Raw genomic sequence first — 13,364 nt, 5'->3', positions numbered from 1 at the left:
ATCTCCCTCAGTCCCAGGGCTGTCAACCTGTTGCAACTATGGCTGAGCTAAAGAAGGTTTGGGAACCATTTAATGGGAGAATGAAGAGGTAAATAAGGGAATTAGTAAACACGTTACTACTAACCACTCTTACCTATCTGCTGCTAGTAACCACACAGGCACTACTGAGACTTAAGGGCAGATTCAGAGCAGTCTTAAAGATATACCTACCCATTTGCAGGATGGGGCCAAAACTGGCTCAGAGTCCTTATGTCAGCTCCTGACAAGAGGGCAAAATGAACACTTCATAGTCACCAGGTAAGGCAAACAGAGGGTCTGAGCCTGCACTCGAATGTCCCAGAGGTGCAAAAGTCAGCAGATTCCCATGAAGGTCATTGAACATATGGAAGAAAGACCAAAAATTGCAGGTTTGTGTCTAAAAATAGGCAAAATAGAGTGTATCAGCAGCAGTACTCTGAATAATGATAAGGAGAAGATTGTTTCTGCTAGATAAAGTGAATTACACAAGGGCAGACAAACTTCCCCAGAGTTTCCTTCTTTTTAGGATAACCCAAACATTGGCATCTATTTTTATTTTTCCCCCCAGCTGAGGCTCTTTGGAAAAAGAAAAAAACACTCACATTGCACTGCACCCAAGGCTGTTTAATCACAGAGATCACACCAGCTAGACAGTAATAGATCATTTTATCCCTTGCTGTTTCTAGGGATGCAAAGGAAAAGGAGCTCTGCTCCTTTAAGCTAGCAGAAAGCTTCTTTATATTCAGGTGGAGTCAAGCCTTCCTGGGCTATAAAGTTGCAGGGAGAGGCAGGGGCAGCAGCTGTTTTGCTTAGATCTTAGCAAGCCTCCAGTCTCATCATGGTAAGAGCATGCCTTGTATTTGTCTAAACTTAAAATATAGATTGTATATTTTCCAAGTGTTCTGAGCTAAACAGCTTGCTTGCTTTCTCTCTCCTTTCTCTTGGGGATGTTAATTCCAAACAGCTTTGTTTCATTGCTGATTACCTTATGGTTTATTGATTCAATGTTTGCTCCTTATAAGGGAAAAGTGAGGGACTTGGTTGGAGAAGAGCTATTTAAGTGGCCTCTTGCTGCTTTTTGTTCTGAGTTTGCAGTTCCTGAGGTGGGGTCTGTAGAGTTGCAAAGTTTCTGCCTCTTTAGTGCAAGTTGGGTTTACTTTTTTGGGGACACCACTGTACCTCAGTACACAACTATGTGATAGACTAAAGCTTAAATTTTTGACACTGCTAGTCCTTTTCCCAAAGTTTAACACTTCAACCCTTCCACTGCCATAGGGAGCTAGTGCAACTTGCAGAGACCTTTAGGGTTTTTTTTTTCTTTAGGAGTGAGCTGCCATGTTGCCTTTGTCTGTTACAAACCCTTGGGATTAGATACTAAATGAATAAAGTCCCTCTTCCTTCTAGCTTTTTAATTTAATCTTTGTGTTAAAGAGTTTGCAGCTGTGAAACTAAAGTGGATTGATCTGGCTACTAAAAAACTGCAACCCTGAACAGTGCTGGCTGATCTAGCTGAAACTTTTTGTAAAGAATAATGCAACTGCCATATCATTGTGAATGCAAAAGACTAATTTGTTGAAGATCTGGTGGTGTCCCTTTGCATGTTGCAAATGGAAGAAAACTTCAAAGTAACTCCTAGCGAGCCAGCTTTTGAACTTTTCCTTTTATCTGCTGATTTCTTGAGTCTGTCTTGGCCATAAAACAGTTAAACATTTACATAGTATTTCCAATGGGAAAATCAGCTGGACAACAATAGGCTGCATATAGCCAGAGTCTGTAAAATGCAGTTCATCTTGATGCAAATGTTTGAGATCCCAGATCTCAAAAAACCTTCTGGCATATTTGAGAGGGGAAAAAAACCTGCAGAAAAAAGCTGTACTTTCTTCCTTCCAGCAGGCCCCTTTTTCTCTTTTTTTTTTTTTTTTTTTTTTTTTTTTTCTTCCTCCCCTGTTCTCTGTGCTGAAGATACCAGTGCTCCCTTGAAGCAGGTGCTGTGACTAGAGAGCTGGGAGAGGATAGTGAGTGGAGCAGCTGCCCCAGCTAAGCACTGGTGAAACGGCTGTGGCACTGACCCTTGCAAGCTGTGGCAAGGAGCTATTGCAACCATCTTGCTGAGAGGGATGGGCAAATGGCAGTCAGCATTTCCCACATAGTGCAAATATCAACTGGGAGAGGGAGGACTTAAACACAGCCTCCACGCCCAGCAGAACTGGTGGTCTCAGCCCAGACCTGGATTAAGTGGTGTTTAGTCAGCTGTGGGTAAAGGAGTTGGTGTCCCTCTGTGGTACCAGGAGTATTCATCCAGCTGGTTTCTAGCTTCATGGTGGGTGACCTGGGCATGTGGTGGCCATTGGAGTTGTTTGAGGGCTGAGAAATGTCTTGGCACATCCATGCTTGGAGACCAAGAAGGGAATAGTTGCATTGTGTCCTTCTCATGGCTACTCCCACATGTGGTTAATGCCCAGGACTGTCTAGCATTGCTTAGGAGGGTAGTGACTTTCAAGGGACAGAGTCCCTCTGGCAGCATAGTTATGCCTAGGGGCGTGCACACACAGTGTCCTCTCAGCCCTGAGACAGCTGGGCTGTCAGTGGCATTTGTTATGCTCTGCTCAGGGTGGGCTACTTGGAGCTGGGCTTGCCTGTGGAGACCCCCAGCTCTGGGTGGGACTAGGTGGTGGTGCAAAAATGAGGTGAGAGCTGAACCAAGCTGCCCATTAATGCTACAAATGGGATCCACTGCACTGCTTATCATCCCCAGGTGGGATCACCAGCTCCCTTTCATAGTGATTCTTCTGGAAGCAGCACAGCCCCATGCCATGCATGGCAGTAATTGGAGTGTCTGCTTGGGAGCTGGGACATGAGCCTCTGTCATAGCTGCAGCAGTGCTTTGATCTTGGGGTGATGGAAACAGCAGAGATGCCAATTATCCAGGGAAGCGTGCAACCATCAAAAGTCCCCAAAAGACGCCAGTACCTTCAATACTACCCTGGTGTTGGAGGCTACTGGAGGGTGACCTGGTTAAACCAGGACTCAGAGCCTCCCCCTTGGTGTGAGCCTGCCCTTGTTCTGGCCCCAGGCGACTGCTGGTTTTCTCTAGCCTTGTTTCCTGCTGCAACTCTCAGCTTTGCTGTGGTTTTCCCAAGCTTGGCTTCTCCCTGCTTGGTGCAGTGTTTGTGTTTTGGTTTTCTTTTTTGGTGTGTTTTTGGTGGTTTATACGTGCTGTTTTTTTTTTTTTTTTCTGTGTAGTGCTTTTTTTTAATTTTTCTATTTGTTGGGTGGTTTTTTTTTATCAAGGAGCCTGGAGCTGTTGTCCCTGATGCCCCATTGCTCTGGGACCTGGGGAACTGACAGCTGCTCCACTCCATGGCAGAGCTGGTTGAGCAAGGAGGCAGTGCTGCTCAGCTACTTCCTGCCTCAGTGTGAAGCCCGCTGCCTCCTTCCTTCCTTCTCCCCTGGGCTGGGAGACTACTTCCTAGGGATGCTGTGTGTGCGGCTCAGCTGTGTCCAGCTGCCCTGCAGATCATGATTTGATCCTCACTCCAGCTCCCAGCGGTAGGTGGAAGCTGCCTGTTTCCCTAATCATCCACAGTAGCAAATGGCTCAAACAAGAACTGCGGGGGCTAGTGCTAAGTCACAGGATGTCTAAAAATCTCCTTAACAAGCCATTTCCCCTTCCAGAGGGAGTGCATTTCCATCCACATCGGGCAGGCTGGCGTGCAGATGGGCAATGCCTGCTGGGAGCTGTACTGCCTTGAGCATGGGATACAGGCGGATGGGACCATTCCTGGCCCCAAGCAGGTGAAACTGACAGAGCCAAAGCCTGAACAACTGGATTCTTCTTTTGAGACCTTCTTCTGTGAGACAGCATCTGGCAAGCATGTGCCCCGGGCAGTGTTCATAGACTTGGAGCCCACTGTCATTGGTAATAGTAGGGTGGTTGTGTGTTGTATCTTTAACTGTGACTGCTGACCGTTCTTACTTGTTGCTGCTCATATTGCCCAGCATCTCCCACTCCTCTGCTCCAGTAAAATGTCTCCAGCCATCAGGAGACAGAGTTTGCATTTCTAAATGGACCTGGGAGTGACAAACCTATTACTCTTACTACACTGGCCTGTCTTCAGTTGATCTCTCCTTTTAGGAGACCTGCTGCCTTAAGCAGGATCTTCAGCAGGTGCAAAGTGGTGTGGGTTTATTAACCTCAGTGACTCTGGACTGAATTACATTTTTCTATGACCTGATGTGGCTCACCTGGTCTTAATGCTACCTGTGAAGCATCTTCGGGTGCTACACATCTCATGGTTCTGTGGAAACTGGGTGTCTTGCTACTGCAAACTTTTTACTTCCCCTTCCATCTTCTGTAGTGATCTCTGGGTGTTTGACTCAATTGCGGCACTTGAATTTAGAGTACCTTCCTAGAAAACATTTTATTCCGCCCCCCCTCAAAGAACTGGTGGAAATGACCCCCAACCACCTGCATCCATCTACCTGCTTCTGCCTTCTAGGCTTCCCCTGAGTGTTTGCTCCTATCTTACCATCTAGGATGTGTGACTTATTCCTTCCATTAAATGACATAATGTGGACTTGTTTTAGTTCCACTAAACTTTTAGGCATCTTATTAAGGCGTTAAATTAGGAAGCCAGTGAGTGAGCCAGTAAATAAAGAATGTATCCAATATTGAGACAGTGGTTTTAAATAACCTCTGTAGGTGCCTACAACCTCACTGACTGCATGGAGCTCAGAGGAACAGCTCCTAATGCCCGTCTTCATAAGGTACCTGAAGCTGGGTCAGGTACCTCTAGCAGACATGTCAACACTGGAGGCATTCCTTCTCCTCTTCCATTTGCAGTAGAGCGGATGATGGAGGTGGTGCTTCAGGCCACCTCAAAATGCTTTGCAACAAGCAGAAAAACAAGCTGCATGTAGTAACCACAATCCTACAATAATGTCAGAAATGTAGGCAGTGTACTAACTCTAAGCCAAATTATGTTAGGATCCCAGGGTAGCTGCTGGGCAAAGATGGAGGACAAATTGAAGAATTAGCCTGGACACGGTTATTCTTACCCCTTCCATTATTCCCAGTCTGAGCTAATCACACCACAACTGTCACTTCATGTGGGGTCCTGGTTGATTTGCTATGTGTTTTACTCTGTCATACTAATGTCCTGTTAACTGTGTGCTACTCTCCATGACCGTTCCTCCTTGTGTAGATGAGATCAGGACTGGGACCTACCATGCGCTCTTCCACCCAGAGCAGCTCATCAGTGGCAAGGAAGATGCTGCCAACAACTATGCCCGTGGCCACTACACCATCGGAAAGGAAATTATAGATACTGTCCTCAGCAGAATTCGTAAAATGGTAAGAAAAGACAATCTTCCCCTTAAAGTAACACACCATGGACAATGTAGTTATACTCTGGGTTTGGGCTAAAAGTCTTAAAGAAAAAAACCTTTTATGTGAGCTCTGAGGGTGGTGGCTGCTGCTTTGGTTAGGTTTGGGCCTCACTAAAATGAGGGGTCATCTGAACCTGTACATCTGTCCTAAAAGCAACTGTCTTTGCATATCATACTTGTATGAAGTGACACAATACTAGACTTCAGACAGAAGAGAAGGACTTTTGACCACAAGGAAGCCATAAAATTGTGGATATTGATACTAAATGGACATTGGTAGCCAAGCTGGGAAGACCATACTCCACATTTGATAGGAGTGAAGAAAGATTGTAACAATGTATTTGGATGCCTGTCAGCGAAATGTTTTTGAGATGTCTCCTCAGGTTCTAGGACCCACATGCTATGTCCCATCACCTCTCAGGTGCTGAGATAAGCATTGAGCTGATAATGGGGCAATTTGCCAAGAGTTTCCATCTGACCATATAGAGCTACCTATGGTACCTCTAGGGAATGCTGCAATTAACATGTGTACGCTGAATATGCTCAGTAGGGTGATATACTGAGTGAATCCACTGTAGGCATTGGGTGCACACTGGCCAGTAAGCAAGCAGAATTTATTGCTGCATTGTTTGGGATGGCGATTCTAGTCCTTAAGAGAGCAGTAAATATACATTATTCTGCTGCAGGCTGACCAGTGCAGTGGCCTCCAAGGATTCCTGGTCTTCCACAGCTTTGGGGGAGGCACAGGCTCTGGGTTCACCTCCCTTCTCATGGAACGGCTCTCTGTGGAGTACAGCAAGAAGTCCAAGCTGGAGTTCTCTGTGTACCCAGCCCCACAGGTCTCCACAGCAGTGGTGGAGCCCTACAACTCTATCCTCACCACCCACACTACCCTGGAGCACTCGGACTGCTCCTTCATGGTGGACAACGAAGCCATCTATGACATCTGCAACCGCAACCTGGACATTGAGCGTCCCACCTACACCAACCTCAACAGGCTGATTGGGCAGATAGTCTCATCAGTCACTGCCTCCTTGAGATTCAATGGTGCTCTGAATGTTGACCTGATTGAATTCCAGACCAACCTGGTGCCCTACCCACGGATACACTTCCCGCTCACAACCTATGCACCCATCATCTCTGCAGAGAAAGCCTACCATGAGCAGCTGTCTGTGCCAGAGATTACCAATGCTTGCTTTGAGTTCTCCAACCAGATGGTGAAATGTGACCCACGCCGTGGCAAGTACATGGCGTGCTGCCTGCTGTACCGAGGTGACGTGGTGCCCAAGGATGTGAATGCAGCCATTGCAGCCATTAAAACACGCCGGTCGATCCAGTTTGTGGACTGGTGCCCCACAGGCTTCAAGGTGGGTATCAACTACCAGCCTCCCACGGTGGTGCCTGGGGGAGACCTGGCCAAGGTGCAGCGGGCTGTGTGCATGCTGAGCAACACCACAGCCATTGCGGAGGCATGGGCCCGTCTGGACCACAAGTTTGACCTGATGTATGCCAAGCGAGCCTTTGTGCACTGGTACGTGGGGGAGGGCATGGAGGAGGGGGAGTTTTCAGAGGCCAGAGAGGACCTGGCTGCCCTGGAGAAGGATTATGAGGAGGTTGGAAGGGACTCGGCAGATGGAGAAGATGAGGCTGATGACGATGAGTATTAATGAACTGCAGTCTCTTCTTAATGAAGTCAGTCCTCTGTCATAAGGCTAAATTGGTTCTGAGTGCCTGGAGGTGCTATAGGGTTGTCCTGAACAGCAATGCTACTGTTTGACGTATTATACCTTTTCTGCTTGCATAGTTTATGCGCTCATAGTGCACTTCCATAGCATGGGTGTCTTGAGCTTTATCACACTGCTGTTTATTGATGAGTGAAGCTGAATAGGTGCCTGACTTAGTGTTGGGGATGCATCCTGCCTAGGCAGAGGATCTGGATTTCTAATCCAGGGGAATGTTGCAAGCTGCCTGCTTTGGCTAAAATGGCAAACTCTTGCTCTAGCTTTTACTGTAAAAGCACCTTTTAATTAGAAATGCACCTGTATACTTCTATGCAACTGTCTTTTCTTTTTTTTTTTTTTATTTGAATAAAGATTTTTTTTCTCTGAGTTCTTTGGACTTAATGAAGATTTATTCTGTGGGGAGGTCCCTTCTGCATGGATGTTGTCCTGGGGAGAACAGCAAATGCTGATAAGAGTGTGCTCTGGGCAGGTCATCTGTGAGGATCATCAACAATAATTATTGCTGTGAGGCAAGTGTCTTATACCCTGCAGGGACTTGTCTGTCTGGAGCTGGATGCTGTTCTTCTTGCCACCAAGAGCAGCTTGGAGGAAGCATGTCTGGGAGAACAGGGAACCCCTAGTTTGACCAGTGCCATTACAGGGAGTGGCACCTGGGCAAAAAGTACTTTTCTGGTGGGGCTTTACCTCACCATCTTTGGTAAAGCCTGTTTGTTGCCTGAGCAAGTACTGGCTGGTGGAGCAGTGTAGCTATAGACTGGGGTCTTGCTCAGGGGTTGGTGCAAGCATGAACTCAGTCCTGTGCACCTGGGGTTGGAGTTTGCCCTGAGGAGGTGTGCCAGGCCCATGTGATAGAGTGACTCAGGAGGAAAAGCCTCTGGTAAGATATAGAGAAGGAGTGTTCATAAGCCTGTGGAGTAGGAGAATGGCTGGCTCCATGCTGCATGGAGTTATACACCGTATTTGTTTGTTGTATACCCACTCCTCATTTTAATGCTGGGTTCTGTCTCAAAGTGAAGTCAGTCTCCCTCCGCCCCAGACCTCCTCCATACCCTGTAGCTACAGCTGCCCTCTGTCCTAATGGGGATGTGATTCTGGAGATGTTCCCAAAGTGATGCACTGGCAGGTACAGCCAGGGATGGTTAGAAGGATGGAGATGTGTTGCTGCCTCCTATAATTGGGAGGTGGAAAGAGCCCAGAGCTCATTGTTAGCTGCAGTTAGCCTAAAAAACCAGGGTGCTGGGAGCATGAATAGACAATAGATGGGTCCTCCCATCTACTGTTGGGCTGAAGCCTCCTCGCTGCTATGAAATTACCTCAGTGAAAACATTAGGTATGGCCTGCTGCTCTTGGGGAGGGTCATGATCCTGAGGGCTACCACCTTTCCCTGGTGGCACTATTTCCCACAGCCAGCTAAGGCTGGAAGCCACTGGTCCAATCCCCCAAAAATGTGAGTGACAGCAGCCTGGGGTGGACACAAAGCAAGCATCACTCCTGCTTGGAGCCACAGGCTGACCCAGTATAGCTGAGCAAGACAGGAGTACAGCCACATGCTCCTGCAGCTTGGAAAGCAATCAGCACAGCACCAGGGCTGATGTAATTGGAGCAGTTGTTTATTACTGCAATCAAATACTCCAGTATGTCTGTCTGCACAGACCCACTCCTGCCCTCCTATGAATGCAGTGAGAGACGGAAGGAAAGGATTTTCCTTGGTGAGGGATCAATCCTGTGGCTTTTGGGGAGTCAGCATCTCTGGCTCAATGGCCACAGGCAATGCTTTATCAACTTAATGAGTGGTGGATTGTACAGACCCACACCCAAGAGCAGCACACACTTCATTGCACAGCTTCAGCTTTATTTTCACTACCTGTGTGCTGGAATAGCCAAGCCTGGTCATAAAAAACCCCACTCTCCTATGAACAGCAACCATGGAGCAGCCTGCAGGATCTGCTTCCAGCACATTGGGCTCCAGCCCATTTTCTATTGTTAATTACTGCTGGGGCAATAGGGGTAGATCACAGGCAATGGGGCAGAGTGGTTCATTGTTAGACTAGGCTATTTCAGTTGGAAGGGACCTACAGTTATGATCTGGTCCAAGTGACCAGAGTCACTTCAGGGCTGACAGAGTTAAAGAAAATTAAGGGCGTTTTCCAAATGCCTCTTAAACACTGGCAGGCTTCAGGCATTGACCACTTCCCTAGGAAGCCTGTTCTAGTGTTTGACCACCCTTATGATAAAGAAATGCTTTCTAATGTACAGTTTAAACCTCCCCTGGTGCAGATTTGAACCATTCCCACATGTCCTGTCACTGGACACCACAGAGATCAGCACCTCCCTTCTGCTTCACCTCCTCAGGAAGCTGTAGAGAGCAATTAGGTCACCCTGCAGCCTCCTCTTCTCCAAATGAGACAAACTAGATAACTGCCCTGCAGGGAGGAGGCTCAAGGTACACATAGAGCTCTGCCAGAGGCTTCTTATAGGGTGTCAGGCAAGTTCCCTCTTCTTCAGTGCTGTTAATCCCAGATCCAGCAGCAACTGCTGCCTCTTGCTTCCATTCCATGGCATGATGCAAGCTGAGAGCTGTGTCAGGAGCAGGTGTGGAGCTCTGCATGGGGCCAGTGGTGATGAGGCTGCTTAGGTCTTCAGCATAGGGTGACACAGTCTTCAGCTGGCTGGCGGACAAACTGCCTCACTCCATCATCGCTTCTGGGTTCAGCTTGTGGCCATCACACACAGATATGACAGAAAGGAACTTGCTGCCGTTGCAAATTGATGAGCCTGAAGCTCAGGAACATTCACAAAAATGCCCTGATGGAGCTGCAAGGCTGTCAAAGCACTGGGCAGGACTGCTTTGGCTGCAGAGAAGCACATGTCCCCAAGAGACCAACAGCCAGACTTTTCCTCCACTCCCAGCACCGGTAAGAGCTGTGCACCAGGCTCTTACCATACAGCTCTGCATTCAAGAGCTATCAAGCACACCAGAAGATTTAAAATGAGAAGAAAAAAAAAATGAAAATAGTACTTTTAGGAAGCAGGAGGCTGACCCTCCAGGAATGCAGAGTATTCAACAGATCCATAGAGTTTAAGCTTTTCCAGTACCATAAAATTAAATGGTCTAGATGCAACCTCAGGCCAACAAACATGGTACAGCTACTCTGGCTGCCATGCCTTCCTCCTGCAGCATTCAGTCTATAGGTAGTGAGATGACCTGCCTTGCCAATGGACCACAAGGAAAACAGACCATGTACTCCAAAACAGGACCCCTATCCGAGGGCATCTATGCTGAGGAGAAGAAAAGTGCTCCCACCAAAAAAAAAAAAAAAAAAAAAAAAATCAAGCAATCGTTACTCAGCTCCTGACCAAGTACCTAGGAGGGGGAAGGCAGAGCTGGCATCACCTTGCCTGAGGTACTTTCTGCTTTGTCCACTCTGGTTTTTTGTTGTTTTTTTTTTTCCCCTCTGGAGGGAGGTTTAGTCATCGCTTCAGGGTCTACATCAGTCCTCTTGAGAGAGGCATTTCCCAACACATAAAACTGCACCTGGTGGGGCCAGGAGGCACAGGAGAGCTCGTTCCCTCTTCTGCAGCCATCACACTGCCAGCTCCACCAGTGTTGCTCCCAAAGGCAGAGGGCAGTTGGAGGTGAGACAGCCCCCACTTCCATGACCTTGGGAGACTGCCACCCCCAGAAGCGCAGCTGAGTAATGGCAAGTAGAGACAGGCTTTAATAATAACCACCCCCCTCCACCCTTCCCTTGGGTTGTTTAAAACTTCCTCCAAAGCAAAGCCTGTCAGCCCTTCAATTACAGCCTGACTGCAGATTCAGCTTCCCCATCACATCCCAGCCAGCTCCCTTTCTTGGATCACTTACTGGGAGGGGAGTACCCAGTGGAGAAATAGCCTGCTGTGGTCCAGGGGAGCTGTGGCAATCAAGTTAATTCCCCTTTTTCAGCTTATTAGCTGTTCACAGGGATTCCTGCATCGCTTTTGCTGAGTGGCCATCACCCAGCACAAGAAGGAAGAAGTCTAATGCCAGAAACATCTCCCTGGTTTAGAGCTAGGACATTGTTTGGGTGCTTTCACAGGGCTCTGACAGACAGCAGAGGTATTTGAATTCTCATCTCAACTCCAGTTACGGTTCCAGGCAGGCCCTGGAATGCAGGACATAGATTGCTTTAGCAGGGCTCTGCACGGCAGCAAGGGACCAGGGAAACCTGATCCCACGCCCCTGCTATGCCTTGGAGCAGCAAGCAGCACAGAAAACCCAGAGCTGGCCGTTTCAGCACACTGACAGGGCATGGGCAGCCAGTGCTGAGCACAACTATCGCTTCAACGTTCATTGTAACACGGCAGTCCCACCCCAGGGCAGATGGCTCACATCATGCTGTCACCCACCCCAGTTCACAGGGCTCCCCCCAGCATCTGCAAGCAGGAAAGCCCTACAGATAGGACTACAGTGACCAAGGCAACATGGGAACCACCCTGCAGCCACCACAAGCCAGATTTGTGGCATCGAGACAGGAGAAGATGTTCTGCTAATCACTATTTATTTAGTCAACTTTGTACATGCACGAGACTTGACCAAAGAGTTGCTTTCAGACAAGCTGTAGAGTTTTTAAGTCACAGTTCCTCAGACCCAGCCCACCAACTCCTTTCCCTGGGAGGGATTGGCAGACTAGGTTACAAAAAGCCTCTTCCAAGCTGCCTTCCCACAGGTAAAAGTATTATTCTTCTCCATCTGCTGAGTCCCTTCCAACCTCCTCATAATCCTTCTCCAGGGCAGCCAGGTCCTCTCTGGCCTCTGAAAACTCCCCCTCCTCCATGCCCTCCCCCACATACCAGTGCACAAAGGCTCGCTTGGCATACATCAGGTCAAACTTGTGGTCCAGACGGGCCCATGCCTCTGCAATGGCCGTGGTGTTGCTCAGCATGCACACAGCCCGCTGCACCTTGGCCAGGTCTCCCCCAGGCACCACCGTGGGAGGCTGGTAGTTGATACCCACCTTGAAGCCTGTGGGGCACCAGTCCACAAACTGGATCGACCGGCGTGTTTTAATGGCTGCAATGGCTGCATTCACATCCTTGGGCACCACGTCACCTCGGTACAGCAGGCAGCACGCCATGTACTTGCCACGGCGTGGGTCACATTTCACCATCTGGTTGGAGAACTCAAAGCAAGCATTGGTGATCTCTGGCACAGACAGCTGCTCATGGTAGGCTTTCTCTGCAGAGATGATGGGTGCATAGGTTGTGAGCGGGAAGTGTATCCGTGGGTAGGGCACCAGGTTGGTCTGAAACTCAGTCAGGTCAACATTCAGAGCACCATTGAATCTCAAGGAGGCAGTGACTGATGAGACTATCTGCCCAATCAGCCTGTTGAGGTTGGTGTAGGTGGGACGCTCAATGTCCAGGTTGCGGTTGCAGATGTCATAGATGGCTTCGTTGTCCACCATGAAGGAGCAGTCCGAGTGCTCCAGGGTAGTGTGGGTGGTGAGGATAGAGTTGTAGGGCTCCACCACTGCTGTGGAGACCTGTGGGGCTGGGTACACAGAGAACTCCAGCTTGGACTTCTTGCTGTACTCCACAGAGAGCCGTTCCATGAGAAGGGAGGTGAACCCAGAGCCTGTGCCTCCCCCAAAGCTGTGGAAGACCAGGAATCCTTGGAGGCCACTGCACTGCTCAGTCTGGAGCACCAGGGAAGGAACCAGAAGGACAGAATTAATGGAGTTATTGTGGTGTCCTTGGATTTAAGCTAAAGTTCTGTGTTTAACCATCAAGATCAAGTCTTTGTAAGCAGTAGTAAAAAAAACAAACCCACCCCACAAACACCCACACAACCCTCTCACTTCTAGAAGGTGGGATCTGTTAGACACAGCAAATTAAGCTGCTTTTACATTATCTTCTACTTTTGGAGGAAAGGAGGCCTGGCCTGAGGGAGTGACATATTAGGTCAGAGAGACTCACAATACTAACAGTCAAGAGGATTAGGAGAAGTCTGAAGGTCACTACAAGTTTCCACTTAAATCAAGTGATATCACAGCACTTCTGAGGTCTGTGTGGGTGAAACCTTATGCTCCAGACACTATCACACTAGGGAGGAGAGGTCTAAGGGGAGCCACTATCCAGAAGCTGAGATGTGACATTGGTTGGGATAAGATTTTGGATCAGGATTGACACAGCAAACCCTACACACATTAGGGGAAAGCCCTCTTGCCTGGACAG

General features: G+C 48.4%; 2 protein-coding genes across 2 annotated transcripts in view; one reads left to right on the top strand and one right to left on the bottom strand.

The window, feature by feature from the left end:
- The first annotated feature begins 841 nt into the window (after window positions 1-841).
- On the top strand, window positions 842-7,488 carry LOC308065110 (tubulin alpha-1C chain-like). Its single transcript, XM_080390682.1, has 4 exons — window positions 842-859; window positions 3,694-3,937; window positions 5,223-5,371; window positions 6,093-7,488. Exons 1-4 carry the CDS (start codon window positions 857-859, stop codon window positions 7,071-7,073), a joined length of 1,377 nt encoding a protein of 458 aa, XP_080246808.1. The 5' UTR covers window positions 842-856; the 3' UTR covers window positions 7,074-7,488.
- LOC308065124 (tubulin alpha-1C chain-like) overlaps window positions 7,071-13,364 on the bottom strand; it is a 7,185-nt gene continuing 891 nt past the window's right edge. The window contains exon 3 of the mRNA XM_080390711.1: window positions 7,071-12,826. Within this exon, the coding sequence (XP_080246837.1) occupies window positions 11,867-12,826 (960 nt within the window). The 3' untranslated portion in view covers window positions 7,071-11,866. The remainder of the gene's footprint in view (window positions 12,827-13,364) is intronic.

Source organism: Falco punctatus (genome assembly GCF_963210335.1).
Source record: "Falco punctatus genome assembly, chromosome: 6".
Classification (NCBI taxonomy): Eukaryota; Metazoa; Chordata; class Aves; order Falconiformes; family Falconidae; genus Falco; species Falco punctatus.
Note: the sequence above shows the minus strand (reverse complement) of the source record. Positions and strands in the feature narration are given on the sequence as shown.